Source organism: Sparus aurata, chromosome 12, assembly GCF_900880675.1.
Source record: "Sparus aurata chromosome 12, fSpaAur1.1, whole genome shotgun sequence".
NCBI lineage: Eukaryota > Metazoa > Chordata > Actinopteri > Spariformes > Sparidae > Sparus > Sparus aurata.
This window is the reverse complement of record NC_044198.1, coordinates 12941181-12956301: the sequence shown is the minus strand read 5'-3', so window position 1 is coordinate 12956301 and position 15121 is coordinate 12941181. Positions and strand designations below refer to the sequence as shown.

The window sequence follows — 15121 nt, the reverse complement described above, 5'->3', positions numbered from 1 at the left end:
CACCCCCTTTTTGTTCGCAGTATGACTTAGACAGCTCATCAATTCTTACATATTACACCTTTAACATATTTGCATGTCTTGGTTTCGTACCTGTTTGAGTGACTCAATGACTTCCTGTGTGGTTGCAGTGGCAACAATGGCCCTGTTGCTCCCAGGGCTGAGCTGCAGGGACAAAGACAGTCCGGATACCAACTGAACGCCCAGCTCTGTCACCGTCACTTTGTCGTCCTGCACCCTGATGCTCCTCTCTGCCAGGACGGAGGACGTCAGAGGGGACAGCACCTGCAACACACGCCAACAGTTGCCACTCATGACAGTCCATAAAGATCCAAGATGACACAGTCACAGCGGATTGAGAGGAAGAGAGAATTTTGCCGGTGGCCATTGCTGTTGACAATGATGTCACTGATGTCTGAAGCCTGCATTGAGTTTTGTCACGAAACGCCTTTGTGGTTCCTTTTTTGAAATCTTAAGTCATGCTCTCTGGGTCCCAGTGGTGCTGGTGTCAAAACAGATGTTTTCACGCACATATGCCTGCAGCTTTGATGGCATGTCACCTTGTAGTTAAGTACCATAAAACTAAACAAAAGAGAACACAAATCTACACATTCACAGAGTACAGTGACTCAAACCTGTGTCCTCCAAATTGCATGGCACAATGTTGTCACTACTGTTGGGTTACAGAGAACACATGCATGAGGGCCCTGCACGGATTAAAAAAACACTGTGATTATGTAAACGCACATGCGAACGTAAAAAATATACATAATCTCACATGAAAACATGTGATCTCCACCCTTCTAACACATTCTCCCCACCAGAGCTGTAAGCATGTAAATAGTTGTGATATTGCTATGAGACGAGAATCCCTCCCAGCCGCTCCAATTAGCGCTCCAGTCTCTCCTCCAGCCACCCCCGCATGGCCGCATTTACCAGCCATAATGAACTGTCACCACTGATCACTGCCTCATTTGTACAGACCCTTTTCTCTGTTTTCTTCCCTTCGTTTTTCACCTCATTTCATTTTCCCTTCAGCTTCCCACACGGTGTCACTGATTTCACTGAATGTTAAACACAGCTAAAAATCTGTGTAGTCAAATAAGAATATAGATATACGAAATATGGTTTAACCTTATATCTGAGATGAGGGCAAGGGCAGAAAGGCAGGCTGGCGGTGAATTTTCCTGAGGACAATTTTTGTAAGGTTATTCACTCTTTGAACAGATAAAAGGGAGGCCCAATGAAAAAAAATGACACAAAACATTTAACTGAAATTGTTCATATTCTGAAACCAGCATCACTTTGCACTTGCTCTGCCTCCACCTTTTTATGTTTGGATTCATAACACTGTAGATGAGTAATAACTGTTTGCTTTACATTAATTTCAACTCCTGCTCAGTTATAAGGATGCTACGTGCTCTGCCAACTAGGAATTTAAAGGATAAGCTTGCCCAAAAATGAAAAATATATAGTCAATAACAACTCGCCCCCATGCCGATGGGAGCTCAGGTGAAGTTTCATAAACCCCAAAAACATTTCTGGAGCTTTACAGCAAAACAGTGTTGCAGCATTCTCCTAAATATTTCATGTAGATGGGGACTTTTTTAAAACATAAAATGGCTATAAATCCAAATCCAGATCCCAAATGTATTTGACAAGCCATTGTTAGCACCTGTTTTCGGCCAAAATCCTCACTGTAGTTGCTAAGCTAAAAGCATTGGCTTGCATTCCGTCTGAAGTGAGTTCACAAGCTTGACCGCGCATGTTGCTTTTTCAAATAAGCAGGAGTTCTTGGGGTTTTCCAGAAACTTCTCTGAGCTGTCTGGAGCCATTTTATGTTCTTTAGTTGTGTTTTACATTTGGAAACAAGTCTCCATCTGCTTCAGTTGTTGCAGTTGATGCTTCAATGCTTTTTTGCTGTGAAGCTCCAGAAATGTTTTGTGGATTTCATCTGACCTTCACCCAACTTTCTACCAGCATGGTGGCGATAGATAATAATGTTGTTGTTTTTTTTTTCTTTATTTGTGTGAACTTATCCTCAAAGTTGTTAGTTGGCAGTGCATGAAGCATCTTTTGAATTTAGCAGGATTTGATTTTAATACAGGGCTAAAGGTGAGAGCCAGTGTTAACAATGGACTATAGAAACATGGCAGTGCAACGTGACAGACTCTGTGGACAAGGACCTGCTTCCTCTGAAGGAAAACATAATAACAAATACCATACTCTATCTCTGCCAACACCCCCCCCACCCCCCTCCCCTTCTGTTGCAGTAGAACCTTCCCAACTTCAAACCATGAAAAGAATACAGGCCTACTGTGTCTTTCTCCTCTAAAGATGCCACAATGTGCAGTCTACAGTATAACCCCCCTACACAAACCTCCATAAGATGTGAAAAGCATTTTTACCACAAAGTGATCAAAATTTCTCTCCACCTAACCCCGGGCGACACACCAACAAATGTCCAGACTGTCTTCTGCTCTCCTCTCAGAGATGTCAAGACTCCTTCTCTTGATTCTGTGGAAGTCGTCAGATCACTTCTCCCCTCCCCCTTTTTCAGGGTCCTTTGTCCAATTTTCACAAATGTCATGTCGCTCCTCCACCCCATCAGAGAGATTGCAGAACAAGCCTTTGGCCTACATTCATAGTTGTGAGAATCTCCCACCAGACACATCAAGTCCTTTCCTTACACCACATTCTGAGTTTACAGGTTGCATTTTTTCCAACCCCAGAGAGCAATTAAAGACCTCTTCCAGGCTCCCCTCCTCCCATTCAAAGCTGTCAGAGTCTTGTCTTGTATGATTTCTGTCCAAGTCTCAGAGGGCGTCCGCTACCTGACCCCGCAAAATCCCATTTACACCTGGATCTACTTTGGTGCAACCAACAATATTACATACAGTCCAGGGTTGCCCAGACCAATGTCCCTCTGACTCATCATTCTGACACTTCTACAAAGGTTAATAGCAAAATGTGTTATGCATGCCAGTAGCCTATCCATAACATGTCAGACAGACGGTGCTTAAAAAGATTTATCCATTTCTCTTGATACGCCATTGAACTTGCAGCCCAGTATATTAATGATGGAATTACCAATTCCGTGTCCAGTATGGAATCTTCTAATACCTCAGTGGCCTTTTGAAATCCTCAGATGTCATTTAATTGTCAAAACCAAGTCCTTCATTGTAATTCTGAACGGTTTGATCCAAATAAAACTCCTAATGCTTTATGTATTCAAAGCCTTAAGAAATTGGGGCATATGAAAATGTATTAGCGCTGTGTATCTTGGATGATTGAGGGCTGCTTCCATTATTTTAATGAAGGAGTTCTCAAGTTCACATGATCTTTTTCACAATGTCCATATTTGCTTATTTCATGTCTTCTGGGTTTGACTTTCTGACAGAATAGATCATGAAGGCAGTGCTGTTTGGCAACCAACTCACATTTCAGATTTTGAATCCTTCTGCTAGCACAAGAAAACAGAATACGTCTGCAGTATGTTGAAATTCGCACTTGAAACTGAACTGAAAAGACAGGAAGGGATATTCACAGTAGTTTATTATCTAGAATGAACCTAAATGACTTGAAATGACTAGCTGATAGGGAGGTAGGAAGATACAGTACATTCAACAGTTGCTTTGGAAAATGTGTTTTACTCATATTTACTGACATTATTTCCCACACGTAACTTTTAATTTCATAAGCAAAGCATCTGTTCTTCAACAGCCAGATTAATAGTATGGTTTAGAGTTGATTTGCCCGATTTCTGCTTGGAATGAAGCCGTAAATACACATCTGCAGCAGGTTTATATAATATAATGTAAGAGATGCTTTGTGGCTGTGCTTGAATGTGGCAACCTTTTGTCACTCTTACCTTCTCTGTCATCGCTTTTTAACACCAATGATCTCAGAGAGCCGCTGTTAACTGCCATCATTTCTTAGCCATTCAATAGATATACAACCCCAAATCACGACATGCTGATTCAAACGTGACCAAAGTTATTACATGATCTCTGTGTTTGGTAAAATACAGGAAGATAATACGCAGTGGAAGTTTGACTTTACAATACACGGACACGGCAGATTCGCGAGGGATTAAGATCACAGATGTCCTCGGCAATCATTACAATATACAAGAGATCCCCAGGTAATACTGGTCCCGTGTTAGTAGGGCTATAGAGATGTTAATAATCTGTGCCTTAAAAAAGAACAGCTTGGTCTTTTATGACCTTTTAAAATGTTTTCCTAATGGGCTTTCAAATACAAACGATACTGAATCAGTTTTGAAGATCAAAGTTCAAATCTTTGTTCCCGGCACATTTCTTCAGTGTAGAAACTGAAGTAAAAGCTGTAGAACAGCAAAAAATGTGGAGACAAAATGGGAGCGGGAATGCTGATATTGAAATGGGTTGTGTTGTTTTTAGATAAAATAATGAGAAAGCCGCTCAATTACATCCCTAACCCTACTGGTTCTGACTTCATGCTTTGCTTTGCTCATCTAGTTCTGTAACTGTTCGATATGGCCTCTCTTAAACCAAGAAGCTTTGCGAAAAAATCATGAAAAGTTGTGAGTGATTTAACCTTTTCAGAGAGCACCTCAGCTGCATACCGCAGACTAGACAGTAAACATAACTTACTCTCTGAGAACAAAATGTAGATTAATTACTGGAAGCATTACCTATTAAATCATGTCTGCGCTCAGTGGTACAGTTAACCTTTATGTTCAGTTATTTAATTTGCATTTCAAGGGAGAGATACGCTCACCTATTATAGGCAGCAATTACAATTCACTTTCTTCAGATCTAGCTTGAGCAGGAATGCGTACAAGAATAAAAGGCATATCTAAAATGATTCCTTCCATGGTATAGAGGTATATCTCTTGTGGGTTAAAATCCAATGCATCTCTGTAAATCCTCCTTCGTGCCTGCAGTGATTGCACTTGGATTTCAGTGTCAACAATTGGAAAGCACTTGTGTTTGAAGTTGGACCTAAAATTGATCTGAATTAAACAAATGTCACATTCTCCTTAACACAACTGTCAATACTCTTGAGTCCACTTGATTGACTGTGTAGAACGTCAAGGAAGTGATGGAGTGAGCGAGTGCAGGAATATATTCTATAGTGAGAGGAAGAGTTACAAATGCACAGTTATGCAAGTGTCTTTTCCATGTCAAACCAAGCAGCTTCTAACACACTGCAGACTTCTGAAGTCAAAAGAAAATCAGTCTCCATAGCCACAATTTCAAAAAGATACCAATGTGCCACCAATACGGTAGTGTATTCCAATACCTCCTTGTGTTACAACAACACAAAGTATAGCCTCAAATTACCTAGAAGTATGACCACCTAAAGAAAAGGAATTTAATCCAAACTTTTCTGACGTTTTTTTTTTTCATGACAACTGATGTTTAGAAGCATAACAAATGACTTTCTATTGATCAGAAGCACAGTCTATTGTTGTTCTGATAAATGAAGGCCATTCCATGCGAGAAATTGCCAAGAAACTAAAGATCTAATACAACGGTGTGCACTACTCCCTTCAATGAACAGTGCACACTGGCTGTAACCAGGATAGAAAGAGAAGTGGGATGTCCCTCTAGTCTGAGAGACAGATGCCTCACAGGTCCTCAGCTGGCAGCTTCATAAATGGTATCAAGAAAAACATCAGTCTCGATTTCAACAGAAAAGGGGCGACTCCAGGATGCTGGCCCTCTAGGCAAGTAGCAAAGCCGACCTGTCGGAAGTTTTTCCGGAAGCATGGATTGAAGTTTCTCTAGATAAACTCAACAAACTGACAGCTAGATTGTCAAATGTCTGCAAGGCTATAACTGCTAGAAATGAAGAATGCTATGAGGAAAGTTGGAAAACAAACATTTTTATGTCACTTGGCAACTCATTTGATGAATTAAAGTGTGATTTTTCATGGAACATTTTTTTTTTGGGGTGACCCCAAACTATTGAGCAGTAGAGTACAGTATATCGCTGCCGAGCTGCTTTTTCTCACTGTATTACATTGTCATTCATCCTCTAATTTAATTATCCCCCCGTTAACAAGTGTAATTATGTAAACAGTGCAGCATACTTGTAAATTGGCCTGAGCTGTGTCAAAAGCAGGGCTGGATCTAGCATTTGAGGCTTTCATAATACAGTCTATTAAATCTCCTTTACAGCCAGTCATTCTTCACACCACCATATAACATCTGCACAGATCAGTGAGATGTTAATCTACCAGACGATAACTTTGAAGTAAAACAAATGATACCGAATGGCACACATTTCCAGTTCCTCTTTTTGTTCCGTTTCATCAACATCTAGCTTAACACAAGACAATCTCACATATCTTTTCAGTCTTTTCCTCTCAGGCCAACAATGAAACAGCGCTCTCGCACACATAATCACTCCTGCAGTGCACACAGCTCTTCAATTGATATATAGAGACGAGGAGATTATGATTCCAGGCCACTGCTTCAACAATGTGTTGCTTTGTGTTGTGCTATCTTGTAAATGCCAGATTGATGTTGATTCATGGTGCGAGCAGGCGCACGTGCTGTCCTGAGCAGGGACCTGGTTGTAGTATTAAATAAATAGGATTCCCAATGTGTGTGTGTGTGTGGGGGGAGAGAGAAAGAGTGAGAGAAAGAGAAGCTGCAGAGTTTTAAGCTTGTGTCACAATCGAAGGCATGGTTCTCTGTCAGCTCGTGATTAGCTTAAGTATATGTGCCATGCTGCAATCAGCGTAGTCGATGTACATGGAGGGGGGTTGATCAAATTAGAGGAGGTTATGTGGCTCAGGTTCTACCTATCCGGGAATGAAAAAGCTGCTCAATGGCCCCCTGGATCCACACTTTTACTTATTAAGTCTAAACTCTTAACTTCTGTTTTATGAGCTACACCAGTGTTTCCCACACATATATTTTACTTGGGCGGTCTGCAGTACAAAGTGATTCCTCCTCTGTGGCTCTTCCATTTCATTTTTTCCCTGTTAGACGGCTTGCTTAGATGGGGTTTGATTTCCGTAGAGGGTCTATGTGTTTATGTGTATGCTGTATAAATTGTAAAGACCGCTGCTGCCATTTGCGGTTTGGGGCTTTGTAAATAAAACCTGACGCTGCTTCTTTTTCGACCACAAAACCCTTTCTTTCTTTCTCCATATTCTTCATACATGTAGCTTATTTCCAGTCTTTATCTATTCAAACTCAGTGGCACAACCGTAGGCTGTCCGGCTTGTTTGCCAAGCTTTATAAACACAGCTAAGCAAATCACGAAACGGGGCAATTTTGGAGTATTTATATGCATGAGGTTAGTGAAAGTAAGGAAATAAAGAACTATAATGTGTTTCTGCCCCTGTCACAGTCAGTCAGGGGTGTTTTGATTAAACATTTTGTCAGGCACCTGGGTTTTTCCTTAGAAAAATGTGCTCAGCGATATTGTTATCTAATTTGATCGTGGACCATGTAAGACTTTATGATGTGGACTCATAAGGGTCACTTACAGCTCATTCACAGGCTTATTTTTATATAAAAAAATGTAGGTGAGAAAAAAATAAATCAATAATTCAGTGTGTTCAAACCCATATTGATGCCGGCAGCACTTATGGAGCTTCTGACAGCTTTGAATTTACTCTGGACTGGGATAGGCGTTTAAGATAATTTTACATACATTTCCATGAATACGAGCACATAGCTTAGAAAAGGGCTACATTTGTCCTTCTTTCTGGCCCTTCTTTCTTGAAAGGAGAAAAACTCAGTGAGAAAGAAAGAAGCACAAAGTGTTCACATAATGGGCTCATGTGTTTGCAAAGAATCGCCTATTTTTTACGCATACAGCAGAGACGGGGCAACATTAGCATTCATTCACAGTCATGTTTCTGACTACCTGAAAAATTAAATTCCAATATTTACTCTCCTTTTCAACATGTTTCTGTCCCCATAAAACCCCTGAGGAAAAATATCTAGGTTTTAGCTCCTAGATGCTCCACTGTGTTCAGCAGGTGGTGCTGTTTGGTCCTGGGTGGGTCGTCTACGTGGGGGTTTATCAGGGCACTTCTGCTTGAAACAGATGCTTGTTGCTGCAGTAAACACCACTGATGAAAGTAGCATTTTATTTTTATTAATTAATTTTTTTTTATCTGTGCGATCAAAAAAAATGTGCTTCAAAGAGAGATGCAGATTTGGTCATTAATTTCCCAACTTCCTCAGTTCCCTTACTTATGAGGCACCATTTTCACATTACTTATAAACTTAATGCATTGTTGATACAGAAGTTATTCACTGGTGGAGCTTCTCCTCCTCGCTTCGTTCATTTATCGTGCCGTGAGCAGAAAGAAAAGGTCCTGCATCAAAATCAATATATTGTGATAGATTTTCCTCTGTGAGAAATCCCTGACTTTACCAAATCACTAGCCAAGTCTCACACCCCTGCACTGCCTCCCTCGTATCAGACTTGTTCATCAGTTTTAAAAACAGGTGTGATGCTGTGCTTGCTGTTAGCTGTTTCCTTGGGTGGAAAAACAACTGAGCCTGTTGGAGAATTGCATGCAGAATCGAGCATAAAATATGCATATCCACATTCTAGATTTCTATACATGACTAGATCTTAGCTATGTGGCTCCAACTTCTGGGAAAACATCGGATGATTTGTCAGAGAGTGAGCAAGGAAGTCGCCAAACGTGATTCAACGCAACATGAATTACATTTTAAACATAACCTCTTCCATGAACATTTCTACCAGAGTCGCATCAGATTTTCAGCAACGGTGGTAATTGTTTAATTATGAAGACAACAACTCCCATGATCCCATGCCACACACCATCAAAATAAGGCTTTTGTTTTCACCGTTTTGTCTGAAATCACATATTGTGCATTTGAAAATGTGGACATCACCGCCCTGTGTCAAAGTGAGGAAAATGATGACGGAAAGATTGCTGAAAAAAAATGACTAATAGCACTGATGAGACCTGCTGTAGCCTCACAGGTTGCTGACTTACAAAAATAGCAACTTTTATGACAAACCTTTAGTCCACTGGGCTCCATCAGGGAGGGAGATTCCTATGCTTCATTACGGCTTCACCCTCTCTCTTAAAATATAATGGGGCCTTATCGCTACTTTTTCTCAATCGATGTGCACATTATCCAAAACAGCCCCCAAACCCCAACAGAAAATGACGGACAAGAACATGTAGTCAGACTACAACATTAAGTGAAACACAACAAGAAGGAATCCTGCTTCCGGCCCAGTCGACAGAATAAATGTTGGTAATGTACGTTTCTGCAAAGCACATGTTGAAACCTGATAAGTCTTTACGTTATAATTTCACGTTCCTTTCAGTTCAGATTTCAATTGTATCTTGTGACACTGCTGTGCTCATGTTCTCATTAGGTGTATGTATTAAAAAAAAACACTCGGTTAGGGTTACACACACAAAATACACACTCATACAACCTGTAGTTTGGTAGTTCCAGCGTTCTGTCCTATCACGACTTGGCCCTCTAGCAGCTGCGCGACCTTAGGGTCTGCCACCCTCAGAGAATCCTTGACCAGTTGCGTCACCTCCACCTGCCAGTCAGTACCCAGCAGGAAGTTCTGCTGGCCCATCCTGTCCTCCTCCGAGGCTCCCCTGACTTCTCCGTCGTCTGCCACAAACTGCGTGAGGACGCGCAGGGTGGTGCTCTGATACTGCGCCACACAGCTGCCCTCTGTCCTCTCGTCAGCCGCATTGCCGTCATTCTTGACATCGGTGACCCTCTCGTACCTTCAGGGGATGGAAACAAGAGGAATGAAGCAGGGATCAATTGTCTCTTATAGCAGAGAGAGCTATAGATAACACGAGTCTACTTCAGTTTGTTTGTGGGGAAAAAAAGAACTGAAAGCTCTTTGTGTCTGGAGAAGTCCTCAGGAGACACTTTGAAGGTTATCACCAGTAACATTCTCCTTTTTCCTATCACAAACGCAATGTAATTCATTTCTTTTTTCTTATCACCATTAATGCCCATAAAGTCGGCACACTCTGATGTATTTACAGCAGTCAAAAACCCCGGCTGTCTCGCTGTGCTGCAGGTTTCCCCGACCTCCGGAAAGTCGTCGGGCTGCCAGTGTTTTCAAGAATCCATTAAAAACAGCTTGCAGAGACAAACTGCTGCCTTGCTTGCGTTCTCATTTTCTTTCAAAGGGCAACTGATATTTTGCTGCATGTCTGCCATTTATTTGGCCGGCGGCAAACACTTTGCAGATATAGCCATCTCGAAAGATATGTTTTAGAGCAAATGCAAACCCACTGGGGGAATTTGTGACACATTTGTTCGATTCTTTTCTCTCCTGTTTAAGTTTATGCGGCCGTTTTTCACGTTAACAGACCAACCTTGGACTGGAGAGGTAGGGAAGGAAGGCAGGAAGGAAGGAAGGGAGAAGGGAAAACGTGTGCCACTGTAGACCCAATAAGACGAACCGAAAAAAACTGACAGTGGATCTAAAAAGATAAATCATAGTCTCAAAGCCATTACGAGGCGAAATTCATATGGAACCCAGATGTTTAATGCAAGTTTTATTGTAGTTTATCATGCAATCTGTTTTCATTTGATTCTACTCTGCTCCACTGTACTGTATTTTCAAAGCAGTTTGTCTCCCCTCATGATTAACTGGAATTTACTGCACCTCCCAAAAGTTCTTGGTCCCATTTCTATATATATATATATAAAAAGCATTAAAACTGCTTGTAGACACAAACTGCTCCCTTGGCTACTATAATACATCATATTAAACAACAACATATTGTATTTTTCGGGTCTCCGGGCTGAGCTGTGGGAGCTGCAGTGATGGGGTAAAATTCAGCCTTGGGACACTGATCCGCTCCACGGAGTCAACCACGTTTGACAATGAAAAGAAACATCACTATGGCTATTAGGCATATACATCACTCTTATCCACCTGCTCTTAATCTCACATCACTCTTTATCACCGGCGATACGTCTATTTTGTTGTCCTGTGCGTTTCATCTCTCACAGCGTGTACCTGGCTCTCGCTCTGTTTCTCACATCCATTTCTTACTTGACTTTCCTATAATCTATTTTTCAACTCTCTCCCTCCACTCTCACCTTCATTCTCTTACTGTTCTGAGCTCTGCCTGCATCTCTCTCTCTCTCTCTAACAGTCAGGTGGCCGGGGGGGGGGGGGGAGTGACAGTGACAGTTTCCATTAGGTTTAATGAGGCATAGCCGGTCAGGCAGAAAAACGGGCTGACAGGTTAACATGCTGTGGCCCAATGGCTTGGCTTAGTTCCTAACCTCTCTCCGCCGGCCCCTCCCCTTCCCTTACTCCACATCAGTGCAGGGACGGCAGTCTAAACCAAGGTGACATTTGTGGCTGGCAACAGAAACATGGGGTCAGGTCATGTTTGTAGCAGTGACTGACAGGTCAGCTAAGGTGCTGCGGTGTAATGAGGTGGCTTGCACGCTTTTGTGAATGCGAATGAGCGCGCACAACGCTGGAGCCCTACGCACAGTGGTAAACCTGCAACGAGGAAACATGTTCTTTTCTTCATTAGGCTTTAAATGTGACGTATCATGCATTCTTCATGCAGTGATGCACATGATGGACATGAATGGTGTGATCAGGCGCTGGGGGTATTTGTGTTAGAGTGCCACCCTGTGGGCTGAAAGCCAATGGGAAGTGGGACACTGCAGTGACGTTATGGCTGAAATGTTTTTTTTTTTTTTTTTTTTTTTACTATTCCCATAATTTCTCTACAGATTTGTACTGCAGTTGTTTTATCTGTTACTAGGGCTGCAACTAACTATCTATTAATCTGCTGATTATTAAATTAAAGGGTTAATTGTTGAGTTTAACATTGCAAACTATTGTTCAGTACAATTTCCCAGAGCTCAAGGTGACAACTAAAAAGAGCTTATTTTGTTCAACCAACAATCCAAAAACCCAAAGACTCTCCATTTACTGTCATATAACAAAGAAAAGCAGCGACATTTTGTTTGGAAACGGGACCTAAAAGGTTTATTCATCTTCAAAATAGTTGTGAAAAAAATGTTTCTCTGAATTGACTGATTGTTGCAGCTCTATTTAAAACATCCACCATAAAAGGAAGCTCTGTGGAACATCTGTGTTGTGCTGGAAGTCATTAGCTTGTGATAATGTTACCTACAGTTGCTCTCTGTTAGCGCAGCGGAGAGAGGTGCTAAGACTAGACAAATCGTTTGGGCCGTCGTGGAAAAGTCCTTCACAAAGAAATCCACAGTCCAGCAGCACTATACAGCTTAAACAAATAGTCCACAGGCAGTGGAAAAGTGGAAAATACCCAACAGTCATACTTGATATCATGTCAAAATATTAGTTTAGTAGATGTAAAAGTCACTAGAAGAAGTAAGCTAATTTTCTTGCAATAAATTTACTTAAGTATAAAAAGTACAAGTTTAAGTAAATCATACATATATTTGCATGTATGTTATGTACTTATATACTGTAGATCAACTGATTACCAGCTTGGCCAATCATTTGATCTAATATTAATAATTATTTCTTTTTATCAGTATCAGTGTTTTAATTTAAAATTGCCCACCTTTGGCTCTGATGAAGTATGTAATCTGCAAAGTAACTAGCAACTAAAGTTATCAAATAAATGTAGTAAATAGTAAATGTAGAGTAAAAAGTACAATATTTGCCTCTAAAATGTAGTGGACTGGAAGTGTAAAGTAGCAGAAAATGGAAATATTCAAGCAAAGTACAAGTACCTCAAATTTGTACTGAAGTACAGTACTTAAATGCACACAGTCATAATTATAATATCCATATCCACACACCCTCCCACACTCTCCGATCCTCTTCTACCGTCCAGCTCTTTGCCCCATCTGCCAACCTAACCACCATGAGGTCAAGAGCTTTCAGCCGATCTGCCCCCAGCCTCTGGAACTCTCTCTCACCAGACATTCGCACTTCTGACACTGTCTCCACTTTTAAATCTTGCCTAAAAACACATTTATTCCACGTGGCTTACTCTGTATCAGACTAATCATAAATCACACTCTTGCCTAGTCTCTATTCCACTCTATTGCACTATTCTCACCCTGGAAGCTCAACCCTGCCTAACCCGACCCGGTTGACTTCCTGTTTGGTGAGGACTGCGGAGTCTGAATTCTGTGCCGAGCTCCTGGCACTGTGTAATTGCATCTTCTTATTCATTTATTGTCCTCGTTTGCACTAAATTGTCTCCTGTTTTTGTTGTTCTGTTGTTGTTATGTGCGGTGTCCTTGAGTGCTTTGAAAGGCACCTTTAAATAAATGCATTACAGGCTTGAATGGGCAACCAAGAGAAACATGGAAGGTCTAATTTTTCACGTCAAGTCGCAATCCGCTCACATATGACCAATAAAAAAGTGATTACAACATGTGAAGTGCTGCAAATTAATAAATATAGCCCACTTAATGCTGATATAATGCTAACTGAGGCTCCTCAAAACTTGATTGTGCCGATGATCCAAACTAAAACTTCAACATCAGGAATAGTTCCACTCATTGTATAAGCGTTTCAAAAGGGGAGTAGATGTTCTCGCTCATTATTCATTTGAATAAAGTGCCGATAATAAGGGGACATGCATGTCAACGTCTATACCATATTAATTAATGTTTTCATTGCACAGCATGTATATGACATAAATGTAATATCCCTGGATCTGATGAAAAGGCCAAGTGCTGTGCCACATGAAACACTTTCATTCCTCTTTTACATTACCATCACTCCATTGTTTCAGCACTTCCTGTCTTCACCATAGTAACAGTCTGCTCATAATAAGTAATAATTATGATAGCTATTATTAAATGTAAATTAGTGTGCTTCGGCGACTGTCTATTCTAATTTAAACGTGGTTATTTTTTTATTTCGGTTGTTTGAAGAAAAAAATCACCAATTTAAATATTTTTATTACAGCCGACTTGGGCGCCCCACGACGCGCCGCACAGATCATTGCGCGCTGTTTCAGCCTGAGAATTTTTTTTGTCCACGCTCTGTAATGCTCAAAATTATGACTCATTTCTTATTCGGCCCCTTTTGGGAGACTGGATTATTCGACAGTCATTATGCCAACTCTGCCGCTTCCGCTGCACTTGATGCCTCGCGTGTCTGCTCCAACACCTCCAAGCCAATCTGTTGTATCCTCCATCGAAGAATGTTTTTTTGACTTCTCATGCTGGGATTGTTAAAAACATCTGAAGTTAAGTTAATGATATAAATAAAGACATGCGCAGGGTGGGGAGACTGACTCCTGATTGGGGAGTGGAAGTAGCGTGGGGCTTTTCCCTCCCAGCCGATCACGGTGTGAAGAAACCCTTTTTGTGAAGGCTTAAACGAGGTGGGGGAATGGCACACAGGTGGCTCTCACCCTCAGTCTCAATCTGCCCCTGACCCATTGAGAACCTCATTCCCCTTCGATTACCAGCCAGAAGCTCTGGTCTATTTAAGCCTTATTGGGTTTTCTTGGTGACCCACATTTTTCTAGTGAGGAAACTGTTTTTATTTGGGAACCCCTTAAAATACAAGCCCCTATACACCTTCAATTTGACATTTTATTTCCCTGGGGCTTGTAGGAGGCATTTGTTTGTTATACCCGCATTTGTTTATTGATTTATTGGCCCGTGAGCATTTTACTGACAGTTACCGCCACATTGAGTTTAAGCGATCTCTAACACTCTGAACACGCTCCTGGCGCTCCAAGCTCCCAGTCTACACTACTAGATGCACAGCTAATGGGGCTAACTAGCTAACAACAGCAACAGTTAGAAGCGGTTAGCAGTTAATCTGGTGTTGCGCTGATCCCTGTTTGTTTTGAGAATTAATTTGACTGGTGGCCAATTCTCACATATTGCAAATTTAAAGGTGCATTATAGTTCAAATTATTAAAAGAAAATCTATGGGGCGCCATTTAGCTGAGTTGGTAGAGCAGGCGTCTCATGTACAGAGGCTTTGTCCTAGCTGCAGTGACCCCGGGTTCGAGTCCCAGCCCGAGGCCCTTTGCTGCATGTCACTCCCCCTCTCTCTCATCCTGTTTCCTGTCATATCTTGAGCCCGTGCTATCAATAAAGCCATGTAAAGGCCAAAAAAATACTTTAAAAAATTACTAGAATTCGAG

The 15121-nt window shown here is 41.3% G+C and overlaps 1 protein-coding gene across 1 annotated transcript in view; it reads right to left on the bottom strand.

The window, feature by feature from the left end:
• LOC115593349 (transmembrane protein 132C) overlaps positions 1 to 15121 on the bottom strand; it is a 170518-nt gene that overhangs the window by 3076 nt on the left and 152321 nt on the right. Inside the window, exons 8-9 of the mRNA XM_030436864.1 lie at positions 9436 to 9745; positions 91 to 282 (exon numbers count right to left, since the gene is read on the bottom strand). Of these exons, the coding sequence (XP_030292724.1) occupies positions 91 to 282; positions 9436 to 9745 (502 nt within the window). The remainder of the gene's footprint in view (positions 1 to 90; positions 283 to 9435; positions 9746 to 15121) is intronic.